The sequence below is a fragment of the Falco naumanni genome, chromosome 5 (genome assembly GCF_017639655.2).
Source record: "Falco naumanni isolate bFalNau1 chromosome 5, bFalNau1.pat, whole genome shotgun sequence".
In the NCBI taxonomy this organism is placed as follows: domain Eukaryota; kingdom Metazoa; phylum Chordata; class Aves; order Falconiformes; family Falconidae; genus Falco; species Falco naumanni.
Window position 1 is genome coordinate 26,065,620 of NC_054058.1, and position 21,217 is coordinate 26,086,836.

At 40.3% G+C, this 21,217-nt stretch overlaps 1 protein-coding gene across 5 annotated transcripts in view; it reads left to right on the forward strand.

Annotated features, from left to right (window-relative positions):
• The window catches only part of BICD1 (BICD cargo adaptor 1), a 179,066-nt gene that overhangs the window by 82,831 nt on the left and 75,018 nt on the right, over window positions 1–21,217 (forward strand). For all 5 annotated transcript variants that reach the window (XM_040596068.1, XM_040596070.1, XM_040596072.1 and 2 more), the window contains one exon: window positions 8,150–8,362. In XM_040596068.1, the coding sequence (XP_040452002.1) occupies window positions 8,150–8,362 (213 nt within the window). The remainder of the gene's footprint in view (window positions 1–8,149; window positions 8,363–21,217) is intronic.

The window sequence follows — 21,217 nt, forward strand, 5'->3', positions numbered from 1 at the left end:
TTTTTGGCACACATTATTTGCAGCTTTATTCAAGCAGGCACAGGAGAAGGAATTGAAGTTCTCTCTGCCATTTCATAGTTAGACAAACAGAAAAAAGAATCAGTCAGAAAAGTGGAAAAAAAAAAAGGAAAAAAGAATAAACTATCATGTTTCAGTTAAACATGGGATTTTGCTGTTTACTGCAAAGGTAACACAGCCTTCAAGGAAGACATGTTCCATCTTGTACTTAGGCATATTTTGATTAAAAAAAAAAATAAATCAATCCTTGACAGCCTTCCATTTTTGTTCCACTAGTGCTTCTTTTGGCTTTAATTAGAATTTTGTAATAGCTGGAGGTTGGCCTGACAATAGTGCAAACTCATACAAGCACCAATATAGACATCAACGCAAATTTTTTAAGCCACCTTATGTTTCATTAATAATGTGTGAATTATTTTGTTTATAGAAATAATTTAATTATTGGCCATATTAATTTTGAACAAAGCTGCTTTAAAATTACCAGCACGAGCCTAATTAGTTGTGTTGTAGATAAGTGGTGCTCTTTGTTACAGGCTTCCCCTTTCTAGTGTTTTCTGTGCCTGGAGGGAATGCTCAGGATGGGGAATTTAAATCCTCATCTAGAGTGCTGTTAAAGGCAATTAAATGGAAATTCTTGTTCGCTCTCCCTTTCACTGGATTGCTGATGAACAATGGAGGTTATTATAGAACGTTCATTTTCATAGTTGTGCTTTCTTCTTTTGCTCTTTAAATATTTCCTAACTATCACATTTAGGAATATTTTTGTTCCTTAATTATAAAAAAGCAGCATGGTTGCCTAAGGCCTGATGCCGTGGCATATTGATTGAAATCAGCACAGCATGCACTGGGACTGCAGAAGCACGGCAGTGCCTGTAGCTGAGTTGAATGTAAATGCTTGTTTCCCCCAATACTTTCTGAAGGTTTTGCTGATTAGCATCTGATATATGAATTTCAACAGACCTGTAGACACTGTAGAGATCTTCTGAGAACAAACAGAAGATGTCCACACTGTGCACACCTTTATCCAAAGCTTCCCTGGGGAAAATACTGAATTGTTGACATTTGTTCAACTGTTCTGCATCTATAAACAGCTGTGGTATTACTTATGTTTTCCATGTATCTGATCTCCTCAGTATTTCTGGCATGGATAAAACCTCCAGCATGCTGGCTTGTAAGGTTTTTTTGCAAGTTAAATCCTTCATGCAGATATTAACTTACATGACGACCATTGTAGCAGCATTTACATTATTATTTAATTGAGTTGATTAAGCTGATATTTGGAAATAAAGTTAAATGCTTTTTGCCTTTGGAGGTAATAAAATAGCTTCTTCAGGTAAGACTTATGGATTTATCATAGTTGCCTACCTGTACTGTGCTCATGACTATAGTGTATTGTGTCTCAGATCATGAATGGGTGTATCATTAACAGTCCTTTCCACTGTGTAGCAGTTACTGTCCTCTATGTTTTTCAAATGTGAAGTTGAGGAACAATTTCTTTAAGGCCATATCAAGTGTTGGTAGCAAAGCATGAATTGAAAACAACTGTTCTTTAAAGTTCAACTTCCATCATTTAAGAAAAAAAAAGGAAACCCCAGTTTGTCAGCTTGCTTCAAACAGCGTTCAAAACATTAAAGAGTTTTTTTTCTCCAGGATGGGGCATATGAAGTAAAACGCATGTTGTTACATTAAAAAAAGAAAAAAAACCCAAAGACACACAAACACAAAATCCTATTCATGTTGTGTGGCATGGGGCATAAAACTGATCATCTTGAGTCTGGAAATTATGAAATGACCAGTGTTTAGACAGTTGCTTGGGTACAACAGAATTTTGATCCGTTATCTCATATACCTTTTGACTGGGGAACTGGTTAAGTCTAGGAACCTTGTTTGCTGTCTGAGCTGAAAAAGGAATTGGTGGTGGGACTGAGCATCTTTTATCATTTGCCTCTCTGTAGGAGAGTTCAGCATCCTGCTTTCACAAACACAGGAGGACTCAGACAAATGGGACACTTCTGTAGCTGTAAAACCACAAGCTGTTTTCAGCTACCCTGTCAACCCAGAAGTTCATGGTCTTGTTTTCTTGCTGGTGTGCCCATGCTGATTCAGGCTGTGTTCTTAATCTGGTTTTGAGTTTTCAGTCTGCTTCCCTGTATGGACTGTCCTTCTTGCATGCACCATCCACATGTTACCTATTAATTTTTTTTTTCTGTCATCATTAAGCATGCATCTGTCTGTATTTTGGTTGCAATGTACCTATTATTCACATTTGAAGACTTCAATCACTTCAGTACTGGGTTCCAAAAGGAAATCTATTGACGTCTCTCTGCTGTCTTTAATGAGCATCAGGAGATCATGTCAACTACATAAAGATTTAGTCTAAATTATAAATTAATTTTAGAGGCATAAAACTTTCCCACTTTGTAAGAAAACAGATATAATTGGACCCTACCAGTCACTTCTGCAAGGGTGTTTTGTTTGCTGTTGCACTGCAACGCTGCCAGGAAACACCGGTTGAGTTTAGGCTTGGTGCTACCTCCTGTGTGCTTCAAGAATAAAACACAGTCTTTGTCCAAGACCCTGGACAATCTGTGTGCTCCAAGTGTGAGGGAGCAGGGAATGGCAAACAGCCAAGTGATGAGAACCAAACCCTGCATCTGTAAGGAAGGCCATGGAGAGAGAGACTCGGAGTTAGGCTGAATGCTGGCTTGGATTTACTAGCAAAGAAAATGCTATGTGCAGGTTGATTTCAAAAGCATTCAGGTAAGCAGGGTGTGAAAGACTGGAGGCAAGTTAAGCAAACAATGTGTCTAATTGGAGCCACATCACATCGTAGGGGAAGGGGAGAGTTTTGTACCAGCTGGTGTTGAGGGAAGGGCTAGGGCCCGCCCAGCTGCTCAGGCTTGCCTACAGGGATTTCGTCACAGACCTGTGCCTGCCACTGATTCCTCCTTAGCAGAAAAATGTCAGAGAATCCTGAGCCTTGGTTAATGAATCGTGAAAGGGGGGGGGGGGGGGGGGGGGGAATTAAAGTAGTAAGCTTTAAAAAAAACAAACCCCCACCTCTTATCTGAGAGAGACAGATCTGCAAGTGGCTGAGGGAATACTTGGTGATCGGTGGGCATTCAAGCTATGCCACAAAATAAAATCTGTCCCTGGCATTAACTCCAGTTATGCACCTCTAGCACAGATTTCTGTCTCTGGTGCCATACTGACAATTGCCTGGGAAATATACTACCCTCTTGGATAATCCCAAACTGGTTTCCCTGATTTTGTAGGTATGTGGAGGTAACTAATACATAATACATTTTGCTTTGCAGCAAGTTAGCAGCTGCAATAGATAATAATTTCAACAGGTTCAGTGCTGTTGCATTATGCATCAGAAAAACTACATTAAGTGTCAAAGCCATAAAGGTAGGCTGCCTGCTCATCCTGATAGCAGTCAGGTAATTTTTTATTGCCTATTAATCATCACAGACTAGAAGACTGGATTTCTATGTTAATGCTGGAGAATTCCTGCCCCAGGAGGTGGGTAGTAACAATAAGACTCAAACATAGAAATAGTATCCTTCATCACCTACTTATGTTTTCAGTTGTTCTTTTGCATATGTGCCGCTTTCTACACCTAAATCAGACATTTAGCTTCTCTTTTTCCCTTTTTTCTTTTAAGTGCTAAATACAATTTTAATTTTACAGACATCATTTCATGTTACTTGCACATTAGCTTGCTATTGCTGTTTATATATATTTGTCATATAAATATTCTTGCATATGTTGCTTGGAACAGTCATGTTTATCTATTGCTTTTTTACAAATCTGTGCCTCTTGTATTAACTGCATTATTTCTTTCATACTGGTTTGCTTCTGACACTGGAATTTCTATCTGGGGTTCTTTGAGTGGCAAATGGCCTTTTCCTCAAAAGTTATGCCTTTCTCCATAATCAGACTGACCTTGTGTGCCCACTGTTGCCATCCTTTATCATGTGCTCAAACAGGTACTCATCATTATTTTATCATTCTCAAAGTCTGAATTCTAAGACACACTTAAAATGTCTTGGTACTGTTATACAATTCTCAGGTCTTAGAATATATACAACATATAATGGCATCTTGTTGCTCAGCCTTTATGACAAATTTACAAAAGAAGAATCTCCTAACTCAGTCAAGAGCATCCTTTCAAGCAAAGTCTTGAGAGAAGTGATGGGACTAGGATACAGTGAAATTCAGACTGGTCGCGGTTAGGACAGTCTTTGTCAAAACAGTAAATGTATCTCAGTCTTTGTAGATGATGCAAGATATTGTGCATAGCCTAGGAGGGGTTTTTTCAAGGCAGTAGAAGCCATAAAGGGCTATATAGCCCCCTCTGAGTCCCAACTTGAATTGGGAAGATGATGTGCTTTGTCAGAAAAGTTCTTCAGTGTGATTGCTGAAACTAAGAGCTGCCAAGGGACCAGCAGTGATTTCTAGGTTTTTATAATGAGTAGCCATACCAAGCAAGGCAGCACCATACTGAAAAGAAATGTGGTAACTAATACATCTGCAAGACATGCTACGGCACCCATCCAAAATACTATCATAGAAGTAACACAAGTGAATGAATTGGCTGCTGTTCTTGCAGTTACAGCCACAGTGCTTTGCTTCTGCAGTTACTTCTTCATGGCTAGGTCGGAGAACTCCATAGCATGTGTTGAGGTTCTTGTCCTAATCCAGTTGAAAAGATGGAATAGCATGGGAGGGAGAAGCCTAGCTCTGCTTTTGCCATCCTGGCATCGCCTGTGGTTTGGGGAGAAGCTGGTTTGGTACTAATACAGGTGACAGTACTTCTAAGCAGCAACAGCATCTGTCCAGGAGCCAAACTATGTATCTCCAGTATAAATATCTGACCACAATATCAGTACCCTCTTCAATGGTGAACACAGAACATCTGCTCTGCATTTGCATTGTACTTCTTCCTCTCCCTTGATGTCACACAGTGTCAAAGGAAAGCTATTTGCCCCATCAGACTTCCACAGCAGGCTGGTATTTTCCCATCTACAATACCATAAGATATGTTCAGCAAACCAGTTTGTATCCAACATTTGACCCAAATGCAAGTCAACTTTCTTTGGTTTGTGATCCAGGTTGCCACCTTCTCATGTTTTGAGCTTCATCTGCTTTTTCCTTGCATACCCAATGCCAACTGCATCCAGTTCTCACATGGGAATGCCTCTGTGCCAAATGCTCCTCCAGTTTGTATCTCATCCGCTACTGGCTTTCACTATTAAGGATTTCTCAGCTCCTGGGGACCTTTTGACTCTTTACTGTCCAACACGTTCAGGAGGTGATTGTGAAGGTTGAAGTGGGCAGTTCCAGCTCTCCCAGGCTGCAGCCCATTCATGCTGTTGGCATGTGGTGTTTGTGTGAAGCAGTGGTGTGAGGCATATTGTCACGTCCAGGCCTGGAATCCAGTAAAGGCTGGAAGATAATGGTTTCACCTGTTACAGTTAGTTGACCTGGAAAGTTTTTCAGGGTCTAACTTTTGCTACTCTAGGGATTGCTTCAGTGAAATCAGTGAGCACAGTTAATGGAAAAAATTATATATCATAGCAAGGTTATAAGGTTTTATAAATAAGTAAACATATTAAGCAAATTATTAAAACATAATATCAAAATAGAACAAATATTTGGCTACCAGCTGAAAAATATTAATATATAGCTTAATTTAAAAGTGATTCATCTCATAGAAGGCCTTAAGTGAGAGTGTCTTGAAGGTTTAAGCTTTTTGGTGTTCTATACAGACCATGAAATATAGGACTTTTGGGCTTGCTTTTTAATTAAAAGATTTCTTGTGTTCCTCTCCTTATTTCATGGATCTGCATAATTTCCAGCAATATAGAAAGAGAACTATGCTTCCTTTCTTTTCTTCCTTTGATTTTTAATGTATTGATAGTAGTTTAAGAAAGAAATTGAATAAGGTTTGAATTGAATGCAATAACGTTCAAATTTGGTTTCATAGGAAAAAACGTTTAAATTTTCTCTGACGTTTTCTGTAGTTATAGTTACAGGGAAATGTTAAGTATACAGTAACTTTCTGTTGTACTATGCACCCTCCCCAAATTTTATATTCATGGCTGTTCTCAAACATCATGCATGCCAAAATGCACCTTCAAAATATGTGTGAGAAAAATACATTATGCACCTGGAAGGGCACTGACACTGTGTGCAGGTATTTACCCGTAGCGCTTGAACTATTGCTCTCTAGCAGAGAGCGCTCCAGCTCCCATGTCTTCATGAGCTTCTTCGGCCCTGTCAGTCTGACCTGCTGTTCCATTGTGTTCTGATTTCCCTCCCCCCAGATATGCAGTGTTTACATTTGTCTTGTAGGGTCTTTAATAGACGGGCGCTTTTTGCTCAGTCTCAATTTAGGAAGAGTGAGCCATTGGATATAAGTATGGAGAGTAAAATAGTATTTATTAGCAGTGTTCCTGAAACAGTTGTCTTAGATTGACAGATATAGTGACTGAATCGGTGCTTAACAGTTTCATTACATTGAATTTCTTGTTATTTGGAAAATCCTATTTGGCAAGCTGCTGATGCTTGCTATTTCAGTAACTTGAGGTCTTTTAAGAAGACAGCTGGGTTAATACATTATTGAATATTTTTAGAATCCTTTAATGCTGAGTTCACAGGATTCTCTAAGTGAAGTAGACTTAAAAGCTAAAAAGTTTTTGAACAGGGTTTTGCTTTGAAGTTTCTAAGGGACTGCTTCAGTTCTAATGCCAGAAAAACTTCGAATGTGTTCTGAAAGGCTATAAATAGTGGCAGTAAAACAATGGATTTCGTTTGGCAAGTAGCTCTTACCGATGAGAAGGCAAAGTAGGCCTCTGCTTACAGTGGGTACAAATGTATACTCTGCTTTGGTTTCACAGAACTGCGCAGAGATTAGGCTTTTGAGGAGGATAACCCACTGAAAGAACATATATTACCACAACTTATATCTTTCTCTCCTATGTTGGGGGGAAAAAAATTAAAAATCATGGTCTCTCAAACACTTTCTTTGAATTGAGATATATGAGAGAGCTTTTGCCTGTGTTAGGCTAAATATTCTTAACAGTAAAGGCCTTCTTTTGGCTTTTTTCCAGAATTAGAACATGTCATTTTCAACCGAATGTCTGGTTTTAAAGGGAATAATAATAATAATACTAAAAAAAAACCACCAAAAAAGCAAAACAAGCTTTGCTTTTATCTTACTTTGTATATTTTATTACTCTTCTTATTTATGTGTTATTTTGTGTTACTATTTTTAGGTAATTAAATTATTGCAGGCTTTTCTCTGTCTTTTACAGCTAAATGATACCTCCTTTACTTCTACTGTCATGCCTTGTACTTTGCTTTCTTCCAGGTTGCTTCACAGCTGTCCAAAATAACACCAGAAATTGCCACTGAGAAATACTGCCTTACTAAACTGACCACTCCAAGCTAGTAACAAGAGGAAGAGAATCACTGGAAATTTGCCTATATATTTAGAAACTTATTGAATTACATAAATACTGTTTCTTTTCAGCAGAAGCAGAAAACACTGAGTACAAACGAAATGAAGGGGCTGTCATACTCTGTTTAGCTTACTAGCACTGTAGGTGGTCACTGCTTGTACTCGGCTCATTTATCTTTTTCTCAAGTTATGGGAGCTTTTTTCCATACCATAACATCAGCTCCTGTAATAAAAGATTGTTGCAAATAGAAGGCAATTTGGAATGATTTGTCAGCTATTTATGCTCTTTAAAACAAAACAAACCACACGTTTATTTTGTAGAACTAAAGAAGAAAGGAATTGACGATTTATCAACCGGCCTCCTGCAGGAGAGTTAAATACTGGTGCTAATTAATGGCTAGTTAGCAGAACACCATCTTGATCTCAGTGGAGGTCGCCTGGATAGGGGCCATAAATCCATACTGCAAATGAGAGCAGCTTCAAGATGCTTCATTTCAGCTAAATGAGATGGTGGCCCTCAGCTGTTAAGGCAGTATTTATTGGGTCAAAATTTGGGACTCGCAGATCTATTTCATTCCCGCTGGCTATGCAGCTGCTCATTATTGTTGATAATTTTTCTAGGGCTTCAGTAGTTTTATACTGTGCACTGTTTTCCTCTTGCAGGCATTTGGACAATCCTTCTCGATTCACCGCAAAGTGGCTGAAGATGGTGAAACACGTGAAGAGACCCTCCTGCAGGAATCTGCATCAAAAGAAGCTTATTACCTTGGGAAGATTTTGGAGATGCAGAATGAGCTGAAGCAGAGCCGAGCGGTGGTCACCAATGTTCAGGCAGAGAATGAGAGACTCACGGCTATTGTTCAAGACTTGAAAGAGGTAAATGGGGGTGTGCAGGGAGCAAAGGGCTGAATTTTCTTGGAGTATCATGGATGGCATGGTTCTGAGTCATGAAAATACTACAAGAAGTAAAAATGCTCACCTACTAGTCTGTGATCATCCGAGAATCCACCTGGCCTGAAAGGGCTGCAATTTAGAAAGGAAAAAAATATAACTTTAAAGATTATTGTTGAACAACAATAAACCCCCCTACAAATATAATAAGACCTAATTCAGGAAGCTATAATTTCTGAAGCACTCAGCATTTTGCATTGTATTTTATAACACCTATGTATAAGTGGATTTTACATAAGCACATTTTCTGCACACTTCAGATATTCATGCAACTCTTCTCTTTCTTAACATTCACATGATTTCTCAGGTATTCTGGATTAGCAAGAATTAGATGAAGCTTTCACCAGTTTTCTTCTACTCTAAAGCAAAATTCATATGCATGCTCGTATTTAGAAAATGGGCAATAGTAAAGAAGCCAAATGTAGTTGCTGGAAATACGGGACACAGTGGTTATTGATTAATTTAAATGGAGAATTTAGTAATATTTAAGAACTTGTCTTTTTTTCCCATGAAATCTGGAGTTTTAGACAGAAGGTTTTTTACTATTGTTTCTATATCCCAATTAGTTGACAACTGATATAATTTTTCTAGTTTATTCTTTCTATATTGTTGGTTAGTTTGCACAAGTGATGTAGGAAGGCTCAACACAAGACCATACACAAAAGGAAGGTGACACTTTCCTTCAGCTTTGCTAGCAAATTTTTTCTTGCTCGCTTTCTTAGACTCTTAGACACAAACACCTTAGACTCCTGAAGATGTGTGTGTCCCACCACACTGGCCAGCATTAATTACAGAGAAATGGAGGATAAGGAATACTGACTATCAAGTTCTCATCACCTGTCCTGGGTTTCTCATAGATTTGTGACTGTGTGTTCATTTCAGACGTGCCTTTTTTGTCCCTAAGGAGATGATGGTTATCAAAAACTTCTGTCTTTTCTGCTCATCCTGCTCCTGTGTGTCCCTGTGTGACACTGCTGATCTATTCATTGCTCCCTAGTATCCTTCCCTGGGTGTAGGCTGTTTTTGCAGTCTGGGAGTCTGAGAAGTTGCACATGGGTCTACTATGATCTTGATGGCCTGTTCATTGAGGTGCCTTTAATGCACATTTATCTTTTATCCTTCTGCTATTTCTTCTAGTGCTTTCACACGTACATTCATACCTTGTTCATACCAGTCTGCTCCTACAAATTTCCATGGATTCAGTTTTCTAAGCAGAGCAACTATATTCAGTAAGGCAGCGCTTGGAAATAACCCGTCTTCCCTCCTTCCCTACTGTCCAGCTGCGGGAAGAGGTGATTTTGGAAAGTGATTCTTTTGCGTGACTTTAGCAAATTAACAAAGAATATTATGTTTTCTGCAGCTGAGTGGAATGGCATCCTTTTAACCTACAGAAACCCCTGGGGACAGGGTCTCCCTGGAACTGGGCCCTTTACTCCCATTGAACATTCTTATTTAATGGTTGCACTGGACTTGCCCATAATACAAATCAGGTTGCAGTAAGAAGTAAATAGATGCTATTTACTCACAAGTTCCAATTCAGATATGTGATTATAACTGCTGTTGTGATGGTTAAAAAAAAAAAAAAAAAAAGACCCCCAAACTCCCAAGTTTATATATATTCATCCTAAAATCTTTCTTTTAAAATCTTTGGTTAAAGCCTGCAGGTCCTGATGACCTGGGGCTCAGTCACAAATGAACAACCAGGTTAGAAAATACACGTTTTTGTCTTGGTACTAGATTCCTTCCTCTGGGGTCTCCTTGGGATTCCTTCAAATGCAAATCTCCCTTCCACTGTCTGTCATGATTATTGATCTGTAAGTTATTCAGGAGGCAGTTTCAGTACCTGTCCTCCCTACAATATTGATTGTCCTCATTTCTTTGAAGATAATAGTAACCCCTAGTGTAAGACCAGCTGCAATTATTTCCTATTGTAATACTAAATAGAAACAAACCCTAGTAGTTAAAAGTGCAATGAAAGGATTTTACTTCAATAAAAATAAGGCTAGTAAACTGATTGTTATTATTAAGATGATGGTGGACCCTGGGTATAAAGTCCATGGCTATGTTGAACTTTTATTTTGTGGAACTACTATTTAAACATAAATGGGATTAGTGCAGGCAGTTCATTACCAAGCTTACACCACACACTATTATGATTAATTACCTGAGTATAATAAGAGGTAGAGGTAATTGACACCTACCTCGGGCTCTTGTGTATCTTGTCACACTGAATTACACTGATTTTTCACCTTGAGCTCAAAAAGTCTGACCCTTGTACCCAGCTCAGTATACCTTGGTCCAAACACACAAATCCCATGGCTGCCATGTCCAGGTGCCTGCAGAAGTGAGATGTCCTTCTACTGTGTTTATGAACTTTGCTTGATTCTGGGTGCTGCTAATAGGAAAATGCAGGCATAGCTTACTGTGAATCTTGACAGTCATTAAGGTGGGGGGAAAAATGAAATGTCTGGTACATTTTGGGGTAAAGACAATCGTTAGAAGCTGCCACAGGTAGATCTCACTGAAAAATACAGTGAGAATGTAATTTGTCTCTTTAAGCAGTATATTTGAAAATCTAGTTAGAGAAAAAAGGAAGAAACAAGGATGGTTTTCATGTGAGCAACTGTACAGAGTGATGTAGATTCTGAATGTAAGTTACCTGGCTGTATCTTGTCTCTTCCCCTCCCTGTCCACCCCCTCCCACTCCTGCAAGATAATATGCTTTACTGTTGTTTTTTAAACATAACTAAGACATCTTATGAACTAAGTAAAAAAAAAAAAAAAAATCACTCCTTTCACCTTTAGACTTAATATAAAACTGCAGTATGGTTCTGGAAATAGCATTTTTGCATAGGTGAAAGAAATTTATGGTACTTTATCCAGACACACAGTCCCTTATGATACTGAAGACTGATAGCTAAGGTTTCACAAAGTGACCCCTGTTGGTACTATAACCCTAAATAACACAGCTGGTGCTTCTCCATTCTCTAGTCTATAATGGGAGTTCTCTTCCAAATACATTTTGCTTTCTGAATTTGCACAGAAATCCATAGTCATATGAATGCGTATGAGCATTTTGTGAACCATCAGAATACATGCGCATGAATACTGATGACTTTTAGGGATCTCAGGTATTCTATAGCCCCAAAGTTTAAAAATTCATGCCTTTTTGCAAGTACCTGTCACACAGTCACAGCTGATATCTGCAGGGCAGGTTGAATTGGATCCCTCTTGCTATAAAAGGCTCAGGTCTCTGGAGATTATGCCTCAGTCTAGGAAAGCAAACAAACAGATTTCAGTGCTCATCACTAGAAAAAGACATGTTTTTGAAGAACTTGAGTATTTGTTTCACCCTGATGCTGAAGGATGAACCAGGAATATCTGTACACAGATGGCCACCTGGATTCATGTTATAATAATCAAAAGAGTAAAACATCAGCAGCATTATTTTTGATGTAATAAAAATCCCTAGAGTTTTGGATAGGGATGTTATTAACTATCACTAACTAAATAAAATCCACATTTTTGGAAAGTAGGAAGCTCTTTTTTTATTCTTTTCTCCCACCTTATACAGGGATATAGAAGGTTATTTGGTGATTTTTAAAACTGCTGTAATCTGAACGAAAAATACACTGGTTTTAAAACTGAGGCCAGAGATATCTTTTTTTTAGCAGTCAGAGACCAGATTTACAAAGTCTGTATGTTATACAGCACACATTTTGTGGTATATGGCCTCTCTGTGTGGAGAGATCAGTATGGTTACTAGCTCATTTAACTTTTTCCAACCACGTATAAATTGCCTGCCTTTGTTATAAATGCTAAAGAAATACTCTTTCTAAAACATATTTAAAAAATACAATCTTCCATAATATTCTAATTCTCTGGTGTTTGTTTTTTTCACTGTTTACTTACAACTGGCAGATGGGTGACTGGTTGTTCCATTTGTGCCACTGAAAAGTCTTTTCTTATGGTAACCGTAAGCACTTTATAGATGGATAAAGAACATGAAATCACTGGCTTGAGAGGTTGACAACTGACAGAAGTGGTTAAGCAAGCACAGATGACCCAGCTCAGAAGCTGGAGCAGAAAGTTCTTGTGATGAGATCATACCCCTCCTTCAGGAGGAGGCTGGATGTCTTGGGGCTGGGCATCTGACTCAAAACAGATGGCAGCTGGAGGAGAAAGAACATGAAGCAAAGAAGGGAAGCAGGTGAAACTGTAGAAAATGGAGATGAAAGATGACAGTACAGTCTGAGTTTTGTAGGTGTTATGAGATTGGGATTAGTTGTGTGAGGTGGGTAGATGAATGCTTTTGTATCTGAAGAGGCTGGCAGGTATGGGTGAGCTCTTTATTCCGAACAAGACTAGTGAAAAGGAGAAGGAATGACTTAAGTCAGGATGCAAAGGGTTAAAACCTATGCTAGCCAATGCTACTAAATATCACTGCAGCAGCTGCTGGGATTGCAGAATGAAATCGGCACCTGGGTACCTGCAGTCTGGGAGATAACAGATGAACAGGGAGGTTTATGTGATGGGATTGTTAATGGGCCATGGCAACAGCGTGCACCTGGGCTTCTGGAGGGCAAAAGCAGGGATGAGGGCAGAAAAATACAGGTTGGTGAGGCATTATGTGCTGAAACCAAGGGAAAAAAATATAATCTGAGTTGAAGTTGTGCAGCCCTGCTGCCCTTGAAATCAATAGCTAAATTTTTATTAATTTCAGCAGTACAAAGATCTTGTACTTTGCACTGATCAGGAAATATATGGGTGTGATAGCTTGGAAGTTTTTTGAGGGGAACATATGTATGATGCAAAGTGTGAGCACTTGTGCTGGGTAAATAATTAGAAGTTTTTTTGCTAGCTATGGCCATTTCAGAAATGTAACCTCATGCGAAGTGGCCACATCTGCATTCTGAAAATACATGAGAAATGGGAAAAATTTACAGGCATTGTGTTCAAGTTGACTTTTATCTAAAAAAAGAATATTAAGAACTGCTATTTCTATACTAAATATACCTTCAAAAAATTCCTATGGCTGTTTCCTGTTTAAAAATCATAATTATTCAATGTGAAAATTTAGGATAAGGGTAAATCCTAAAACGTTTAAATTGGAACTAGTTAATGCCCTGTCATGGCTTAACCAGCACAGACACCAGTTTCATGTTCTTGTTTTGTTGCTCTGGGGTTAGACTGTGACAGGATTTGGGTACATAGTGCTTCATGTTTAATGTAGCATGTAGTTAGGTCTAAACCCGAGATCCTTACTACATTCAGTTGTCACCTACTCCTGGGAGCTCCTACAGTTGTTATATGCCTAAGTTAGCACCTGTAAAACTTTCTGCCCGTGTAAAAATGTCTGTTTCCAGACACATTCTGGAAGACCTCTGGTTTGGGCTGAGGTCTGTTACTACACTGTTGCTGGATATTGAGCACTGCTGTAGGTACCAGGATCCTCCAAGGAGAGATGTTTGCCTAGCTGACCTCATCACCTAGTGATGTCCTTCCACTCTCTGATTCTGTGATTGTAGCAAGGTTTGGGGCTCCAATTTCTTCTCTGCCTGACGGGTCATGAATCCATTTTTCCCTCTGAAGAAAGTGCCCTAGCAGTCAGTTGGCAGTCTCTTCATCCCTTCAGATGAAGCTGCTCACTTTGAGGGATAGGTAGAATTTTGTGGGTCAGGAAGAGCGAGAGTGAGCATGCTTGTAAGAATGGCTGTAGCCTAAAGGCTAAGCCACTCAGCTGGGAATAGGGAACTAGTTCTAGTCCCTATTTCAATTAATGTTTAATAAGAAATACTTAAATATTAATTGGGGCAGAGACCAGAACCCCAGTCTCTTCTCTGTGAGGTGACAGCCCTCAGAAAAAAATGCCTCCATCCCTCAGAGAGAGCATGGGCTTTTGCCTGGATCTCTCATGGCTAGTGGCTAGGCTACTGAGCTCTTTGGGGAGGCAGCTCCAGGTTACCGAATGAGGAAGCAGTTTTCTCCAGCTCTGTGTTGAAGAAACATGGAAAAGGTAAGTCTGGGAGAAAAATCACTGCTACGAACCGTGTACTGCAGGAAGCACCTTTTAGTGGCCTGGGCACAGTGACAAAGTTCTCTTGGAAAGTAGTGGACCCTCTTCAGTGTTACTAACTTGCTTTCCCTCGTACTTGTCTAATTTCCTTCATGCATAGAATAGGGGACCTGTGATTGTGCTTTGACAATTATCCTAGACAGTGAAGTGATTTAAGCAACTGCAGTATTGACTGCAACAAAGCGTGCAGCATCCTTCCATGATCTTGCCTGTTCCCTCGTGGTGGTGTTCTGTGCTTTCCACTGGCTGCATCAACAGACGTCCCACTCAATCTACTGAAGAATAAGTTTATTTGGGCATTTATGCTAATTAAATAAAACCTGCATTATAAATGTATTTGTCTTCTCACTAATATTATGCTGGTACTTGCACCAATGGCTTCATTTCTAGAGGGAAAATGAGTAAGGAAATATGGTGAAGTATTCGGAGCAGCCATTGGTAATACTGATTTCATCTTACTGTACCTTCCTGCAAGCGCTGCTTTTTGAAAAGAAGCTGTAGGAAAATGATGCCACAGCAGCCCAATGAGATGACTGTGGGGGTCAGAGCTGCCTGAGAAACAAAGGCATGATAGAGAGAGAGCAGAACTGTTCCTCCTGTCAGGAGAGTTCTCTCATCACAATTTATAGCAGTATTAGCATCGTCAGTCTAACTGTCTATATTTACATTCCTTTGTTTTAGAAATTTCCTTCAACTGGCTAGAACCGGCTCTAAATTAGGCTTAGAATATAAATTTGTTACTTTGCCCACTGGGAGGTATTTTTCTTCTCTCCCTCCTGTTTTTAGAAAAGCTTGCCGAAGGGAGGTTTTCCAGCTTCCTGGTTGTCTAGCCACCCTCTCAATTTTTTTTCCCCTGTTTTGCTGGTAGTGCTAATGGGTGGGGGTTTTTTGTCTTGAGAGGCTGAAAAGTTTGCTAGAAATGTATTGCTTCCTTTTGCTTTCAGGAAAAGTTTTCAGATTGACCCTAATCCTAATTATCATATAATAGCATAATGTTCTGTAACATGGGAAACTTGTTAGATGTTGCTGATCTGCTTCAAGCCAAACTCCAGTATATACTTGTGTCTTACCTGGACCTCTTTAAAAGCAGGTTAACGGTTAACAGTGTTTTTCCTGGGAAGCTGCTCACTTGTCTATGTTCTATCTAGACTGGAGAGAGCTGCAGGGCCTCTGGGGACTTTAGGCTGAACAGGGTGGAGAGTGACCCTGTCCTTGCTCTGAATTACTGTCCTCTTGACACAGGCTCTGGAAAATCAGCAGTGTGTGTTTGTAAGTGAAGGCCACTGGATTGACTGCAAGTGGTGCCCTTCACTATCACTGCAAGGCTGTTCCTTTAACCCTTGTTCTGTTTTTGATTCCTGACACTTACACAGTTTCCATCCATACTGTGTTCATAGTAATCTATTTCTTTTACAAATGCCTACAACTGCTCACTTCAGACTGATGTGAAGCAAGGTGTAGTTCCTATAAAAGAGATCTGTCATGTTAAAAGTCTAATGAGTGGCTGGGGGCAGGGGGGGAAGCCCTCCCATTGAGTCACGAGGTTCAGAAAGGATCCCCTTGCTTCCTAAACTTCTCAGAGAGAAGTCTAGGTGTGCCTAGTTCCAGTTCTAGTCTCAGGCTTGGTCAATGGTTTTAGCTCTAAAGGATTGATTATATGTACAGCCACTCATCAGAGTCAACGTTTGCCTGTCAGAGCCCAGTTTAAGGACTTTCACTGAAACAATTTCACAAAGTTGAAAAAAATAGATGATTTATTAAGGCAATGGATATAACAGGTTCAGAATTGCTGTTGATAAATGGACTTACTGGAAAAATCGAGCTTGAGTTAAGGGTTCAGCGCTTTTGTTAACAAGACTATCCTGGGTAACATCCAGTGTAGCCAGAGACACAAGTCTTACCGAAGAGGCATCCCTGCTTGAGGAGGAGAGAGGTACAGGCTTGTTAACCCACCCAGCAGTTAGAGTTCTTGTTGTAAAAAAAATAATGATAATAATAAAAAATATCTAAAATGTTGGATTTTATACTCATGGTGAGGTGGGACTAAGTCAATTATTGTGTGCTGATTGGCCCTTAACAAGGTATTAGTTCTGGAAGGTCAGCTGGGCCCAGCTACAGCATTTGCTACAGCCAGATTTATGGTACAGATTCACGGTTAGGGTCATGTGGGGATCTTCCTGACCTTCACTGAAGCAACACCAGGCCATGAGCCCCTGCCTCCCCCTGGGCACCACTCAGTCTGTCTGCTTGTTAGATCACATCCATTATCTGTTTTATGAGGTAGATGTGCTGCTCAAGTCGAGCCCCCACATCCACTTTGAGCTGAAATACAGCCGTTCGTTGTTAGGTCAGGATGGGGCGGGGGGCACACACCGCCGCAAGGTCCCCTGTAGAGTGTCTCCTAGCAGGAGCGAAGGCAGCGGACAGATGGGTCTGGTGGCTGCGGCTGCCGTGGGCTGCAATGGGAAGAAGTAGCAGCAGGCCACACTGAAGCGTAAAGCCTGGCTTTGTGGCATGAGGCAGTCTGAAAGGTACAGAACGCTGCAGGTTGTTATCAGTGGGTGTTTGCTGACACTTCCATTTCCATGGTTTTTTCCATGTTTTTGTTTCCATTACCAATTTCCATGTTTTTTTACAGTGGTTTTGTGAGGGTGTTATTTTGTAGAGTTAGATGCTGGTGCTTGTTAAATAGTTTTCTCTGCTCTGTGTATTTACTTTCCCCTGTTTGCAGAACTTTCCTTCTGAAAAGAAACAAAATGGCTTTCTTTGTCTTGGAGACAGAAAAATAAAGCAATCCTACCAAATCTCTCCTCATGCCGTGAAAGGGATAGGTATACTGGTAGCCTGATATTGTCTGTCAAAGCGAGAGCTTTGTGTATAGGCAGCAAGACCTGTCCCCTGTAGACTGCTTCTGAGTACCCTTATTAACAGATAAAGGTTTAATTATAAATCTGCCATTCATCTTGATCTACTACTTAGTTACCACCAAACGCTTTCTTCTGGTTCTTGTTTCATGCATTGGCCAACAAATTGTTCCCTCCTGCAAGTGAAACCAGAGGTGGCCATGGTAAGTTTTACTCTTTTATTTCCTGAAGTATGGTTTATAACCCTAAATTGCTATAATTCTATAGCTGCTCACAAAATCATTGTTTTTCCAAGCTCATACTCCTCATAAGCACTAACTGGAATTGAATAGGGATGTCAAGAATGCAGGATAAATACATTTTGTTGTGGCACTTTTTCTTCAGTGCAATCTTCAGCTCCTTGTTTTGCTGTTCCTGCCCTCAAATATACCTGCAAGCTAGCCAAAGCAGCTTTGATTGGTTACGTTTCCTGTTAATGAGCCGGGGACAGTGACTTAGGATGCAAACTTGTGATCTGACACATGCATGACACAGTTTTCTTTGGCAAGGTTCAGGCATTTAGCTCTGCTGTGAATAACGGCCAAACAATGGACAGTAGGGAGGTCAAAAAAAGGCCAGGTGGGATAATGGAGCGTAATGAAGGGACCGTTGCATACAGTGTGCCACCTTGTTAAATACTCAAATTCCCAGCTCCTTCTTTTAGAAAGGGTCCTTTGCAGGGCCTCAAATAGAAAATGAAGAGGGTGCCCTTTCAGCTGCACTTTGTAATCTCTGGGCAGTAATTAATCAAATCGGATCTGGCAGTGCTTGTTCTTACATAAGATCTGTGAAATAATGACCCCTTATTTGTGCCGAGCTAGTGTTTCAAAGCCCTTTATGTGCCCCTCTGTGCAAGGTATCGAGTGAGAATGTGCTGAGAGGACAGCTGTGGAGCCCAGAGGTATACCTGGGTTTAAAGAAGAGTGAGGTGAATTTCATGGAGGATGGGGCCATCAGTGCTGCTTGTACTTGAAGATTTAGACCCAGGCAGGGTCCAGCTCAGAAAGTTCCTCAGCCTCCTGATGCAGGCGGCTAGGAGGGGATGCCAGGGAAAGCACAGTCATATTACATCCCTGTTTCTCAGGTACCATGCACCTCTGAGTGGCTGCTTGGAGGCTGGGCTAGCAGCTCTCAGAACTTGAGAAAATGTTGGGTTTGTGCAGCCTCTACTTTTTTAAAATGCCTAACTTTGCTGGCATGCTTCTGTTTCTAGAAGAGGAAGCCCTTTTAAGAACTGCTTGTGCTGACTCACCCTTTTCAGTATTAATTTGCTGGTTAAGAATAACTTGGGCTTTTGTCTATTCAAGTGGTGTGGAGTAGTACAGTTTTTGGCAGTGCAGGATTAGCTGTGTTGCCAGTTTTTAAAGAATCCTTGCAATGTGATCTGGACTTTTAGGAGCAAGAGCCCAGGAGCTGTGTTGATTTGTACCTCGTGACTTCATTCATTTGCTTGGGATTAAGTGAGGAAGGAAGAAAACCCTGGATGCCAGACTTTCTGAAGCTTAAGTCCAAAAGCTTAAGCACTCTTCCAGATAAAGACACAACAAGGAGGAGAAATTTTTTTCTGGAAGTTCTCAGTACATAAACAAATAAAGCATAAGTTTCAGTGACATGCACCACTGTTTAAGAATATTCCACAAATGAAAGTAAGTTTGTTGTCCCTGTTCCAGTTAATTCCCTCTGATTTTTTAAAATATCCTGAGCAGTCTCTAATTTCAAAAAGAAAAAAAAAAGTTACAAGTTTCTCTGAGAGACTGATGCTGTTCTTATCAGCCATTCAGTGTTAGAATGTGGCAATTGCTGAATGTTTTATGCCTTCAGGACTCAGGCTTAGAGAACAGTAATCTTGATGTATTCCCAGTGCTCAGTGCACAGGCGGTGCAGCCGTATTTCTCTTCTCCTGGGAGTCCCTGCATGCGTTGTAGGTCTGCCTGACTTTACCTTCTCTTGCTGACTTTCTCCTGTTCTCTACATATGGGTGCATTATGGCCTGTTTTCCTAACCTGCTTCTTCCTGAACTTTCGATGTTGCTTGTGATTAAGCAGTGCAGGACTGAAGTAATTGATTCAGAGATGAAATTCACCAAACAAATCTGAAAAACCTAATGATCTCTTATGATGCTGTGATTAGTACTTGGACCCTGAGAGAAAGTCATGCGTGCCGATCACATGTGGACAGTAATTACCAGCCAGGGTACCTGAGCTGGTACCCTGCTCTCATTTGTTCAAAAGCCACATTTATTTTCAGTGTATTTTTTCTTGTCCTTTTCAGTACTGTCTTATTTGTAAGGGTTTCTCCTACGATTTACTAGGTAGTTTTGGGAAATAGGATTTACCTTTTCCCAGGAATGTGTCTTAGCTACCAGGGCACAGAGCTTGTGTTGTTGCTGGTGACCTGGCCCCAGAAGTGGATTATTTGTGAGGTGTAGTCAGAGTGAGACTGACCATGACATGTCTAATACATGGATAGTTAGCAAGTAGTAAAAATTTCCTTGGCAAAAACCCCCACCAAACAAATAAAAAGAAAGAAGCTGCATAGAAACAAAACCCATGAAACCCTGAAAGCGATGAGAAAAGCAAGCATCTTTGGGGTTTATATTTCTGTGTTCTCTATGTTGGTATCTTCTCACTTGGATTCATTCAGCCTACATCTTACAAAACTGATGTCTGCTCTGTGTGGCAATGTGATGCCAACCTTAAGCATAGTCCTCTGTGGAGTATGTTCTCCAGTTCAATTCCCCCTTCTGCCTCAAAACCTCAAACTCATTACCAGTTTGGCACTGGTATGAAAGCGTTAATAAGTTCTTGGCTCCCATCATCCATGCTAATTGTGCTTTCTGCAACAAACTTTTATCTCGGGGGAAAAATAGAAAAGGAAGATGACAGGAGGGTGAACAGCAAGAAACTCAAATATGCCACCTCTTTTTCTCCCTTTGCCCTTAGTACAATACATGAAACAAGCTGGTTATTTTTAGTTTTTCTCAACAGTCAGTGCCAGTCAGCATCCAGGAGGAGGGCAGCAAGTCAGGAAGAGGTCAGACAGTGTTATCACCCTTTCATTGTAATGGTCAAATCCACTTTTAAGCCTCAGGATTGAAAGAAATGCACTTTTGCTGGCAAATGTTTTAGATGTGTACGTGCAGATGCTCATACATAATCAGAGCTTGTCTGCTTCTGTGACGTTATTGTTCCCAAAACTCTATCAACTAGGTAGGACTAGATATGAATGCCATTTTTGTCTTCGCTGCTCATTCATTCTGTCTGTGTAGCCTTTCCTTCCCTTCTGAAGCACAGTATGTTGGCTCTTTCAGCTGAATATGCCTTGAAGTCATCATCATAGATACTTGATTTTCACTTCAGTTAAACGGTCAGGTTGTCTTTTCTGATGCTGGCTGTGAAATATATGTGAAGAATGGCTGTGGCATTACAGTGTCAGCTTCGGAGTCAAGTGGATTAAAACTGGGCCACTTCCTATCAGCCCTTCATACCTAGTCACGAAAATGGGATGCAAAGGCAATGCTGTTCACAGATGCGATACTGTGAGTTTTGGCTAATGATAGAGGGTGGTTTACATTTGTTGCTCATATTTCCTCCTGTCTCATTTCCCAAGGGAAGTGGCAACACAACCAGCAGTGAGAAGATACCAGGTTCTGGTTCTGTGCTTAGTAGCTGTAGGTGATTAACATGGCAAGAGCAAAATTCTGGTCAGTGTGGAGAAAAGGAAAGTGATTCTTTTCCAAACAACTTCTCTCAGGTGGTATTCTATGTGCAGTGACTATCTGCCTCTCTCAAATGAGGCATG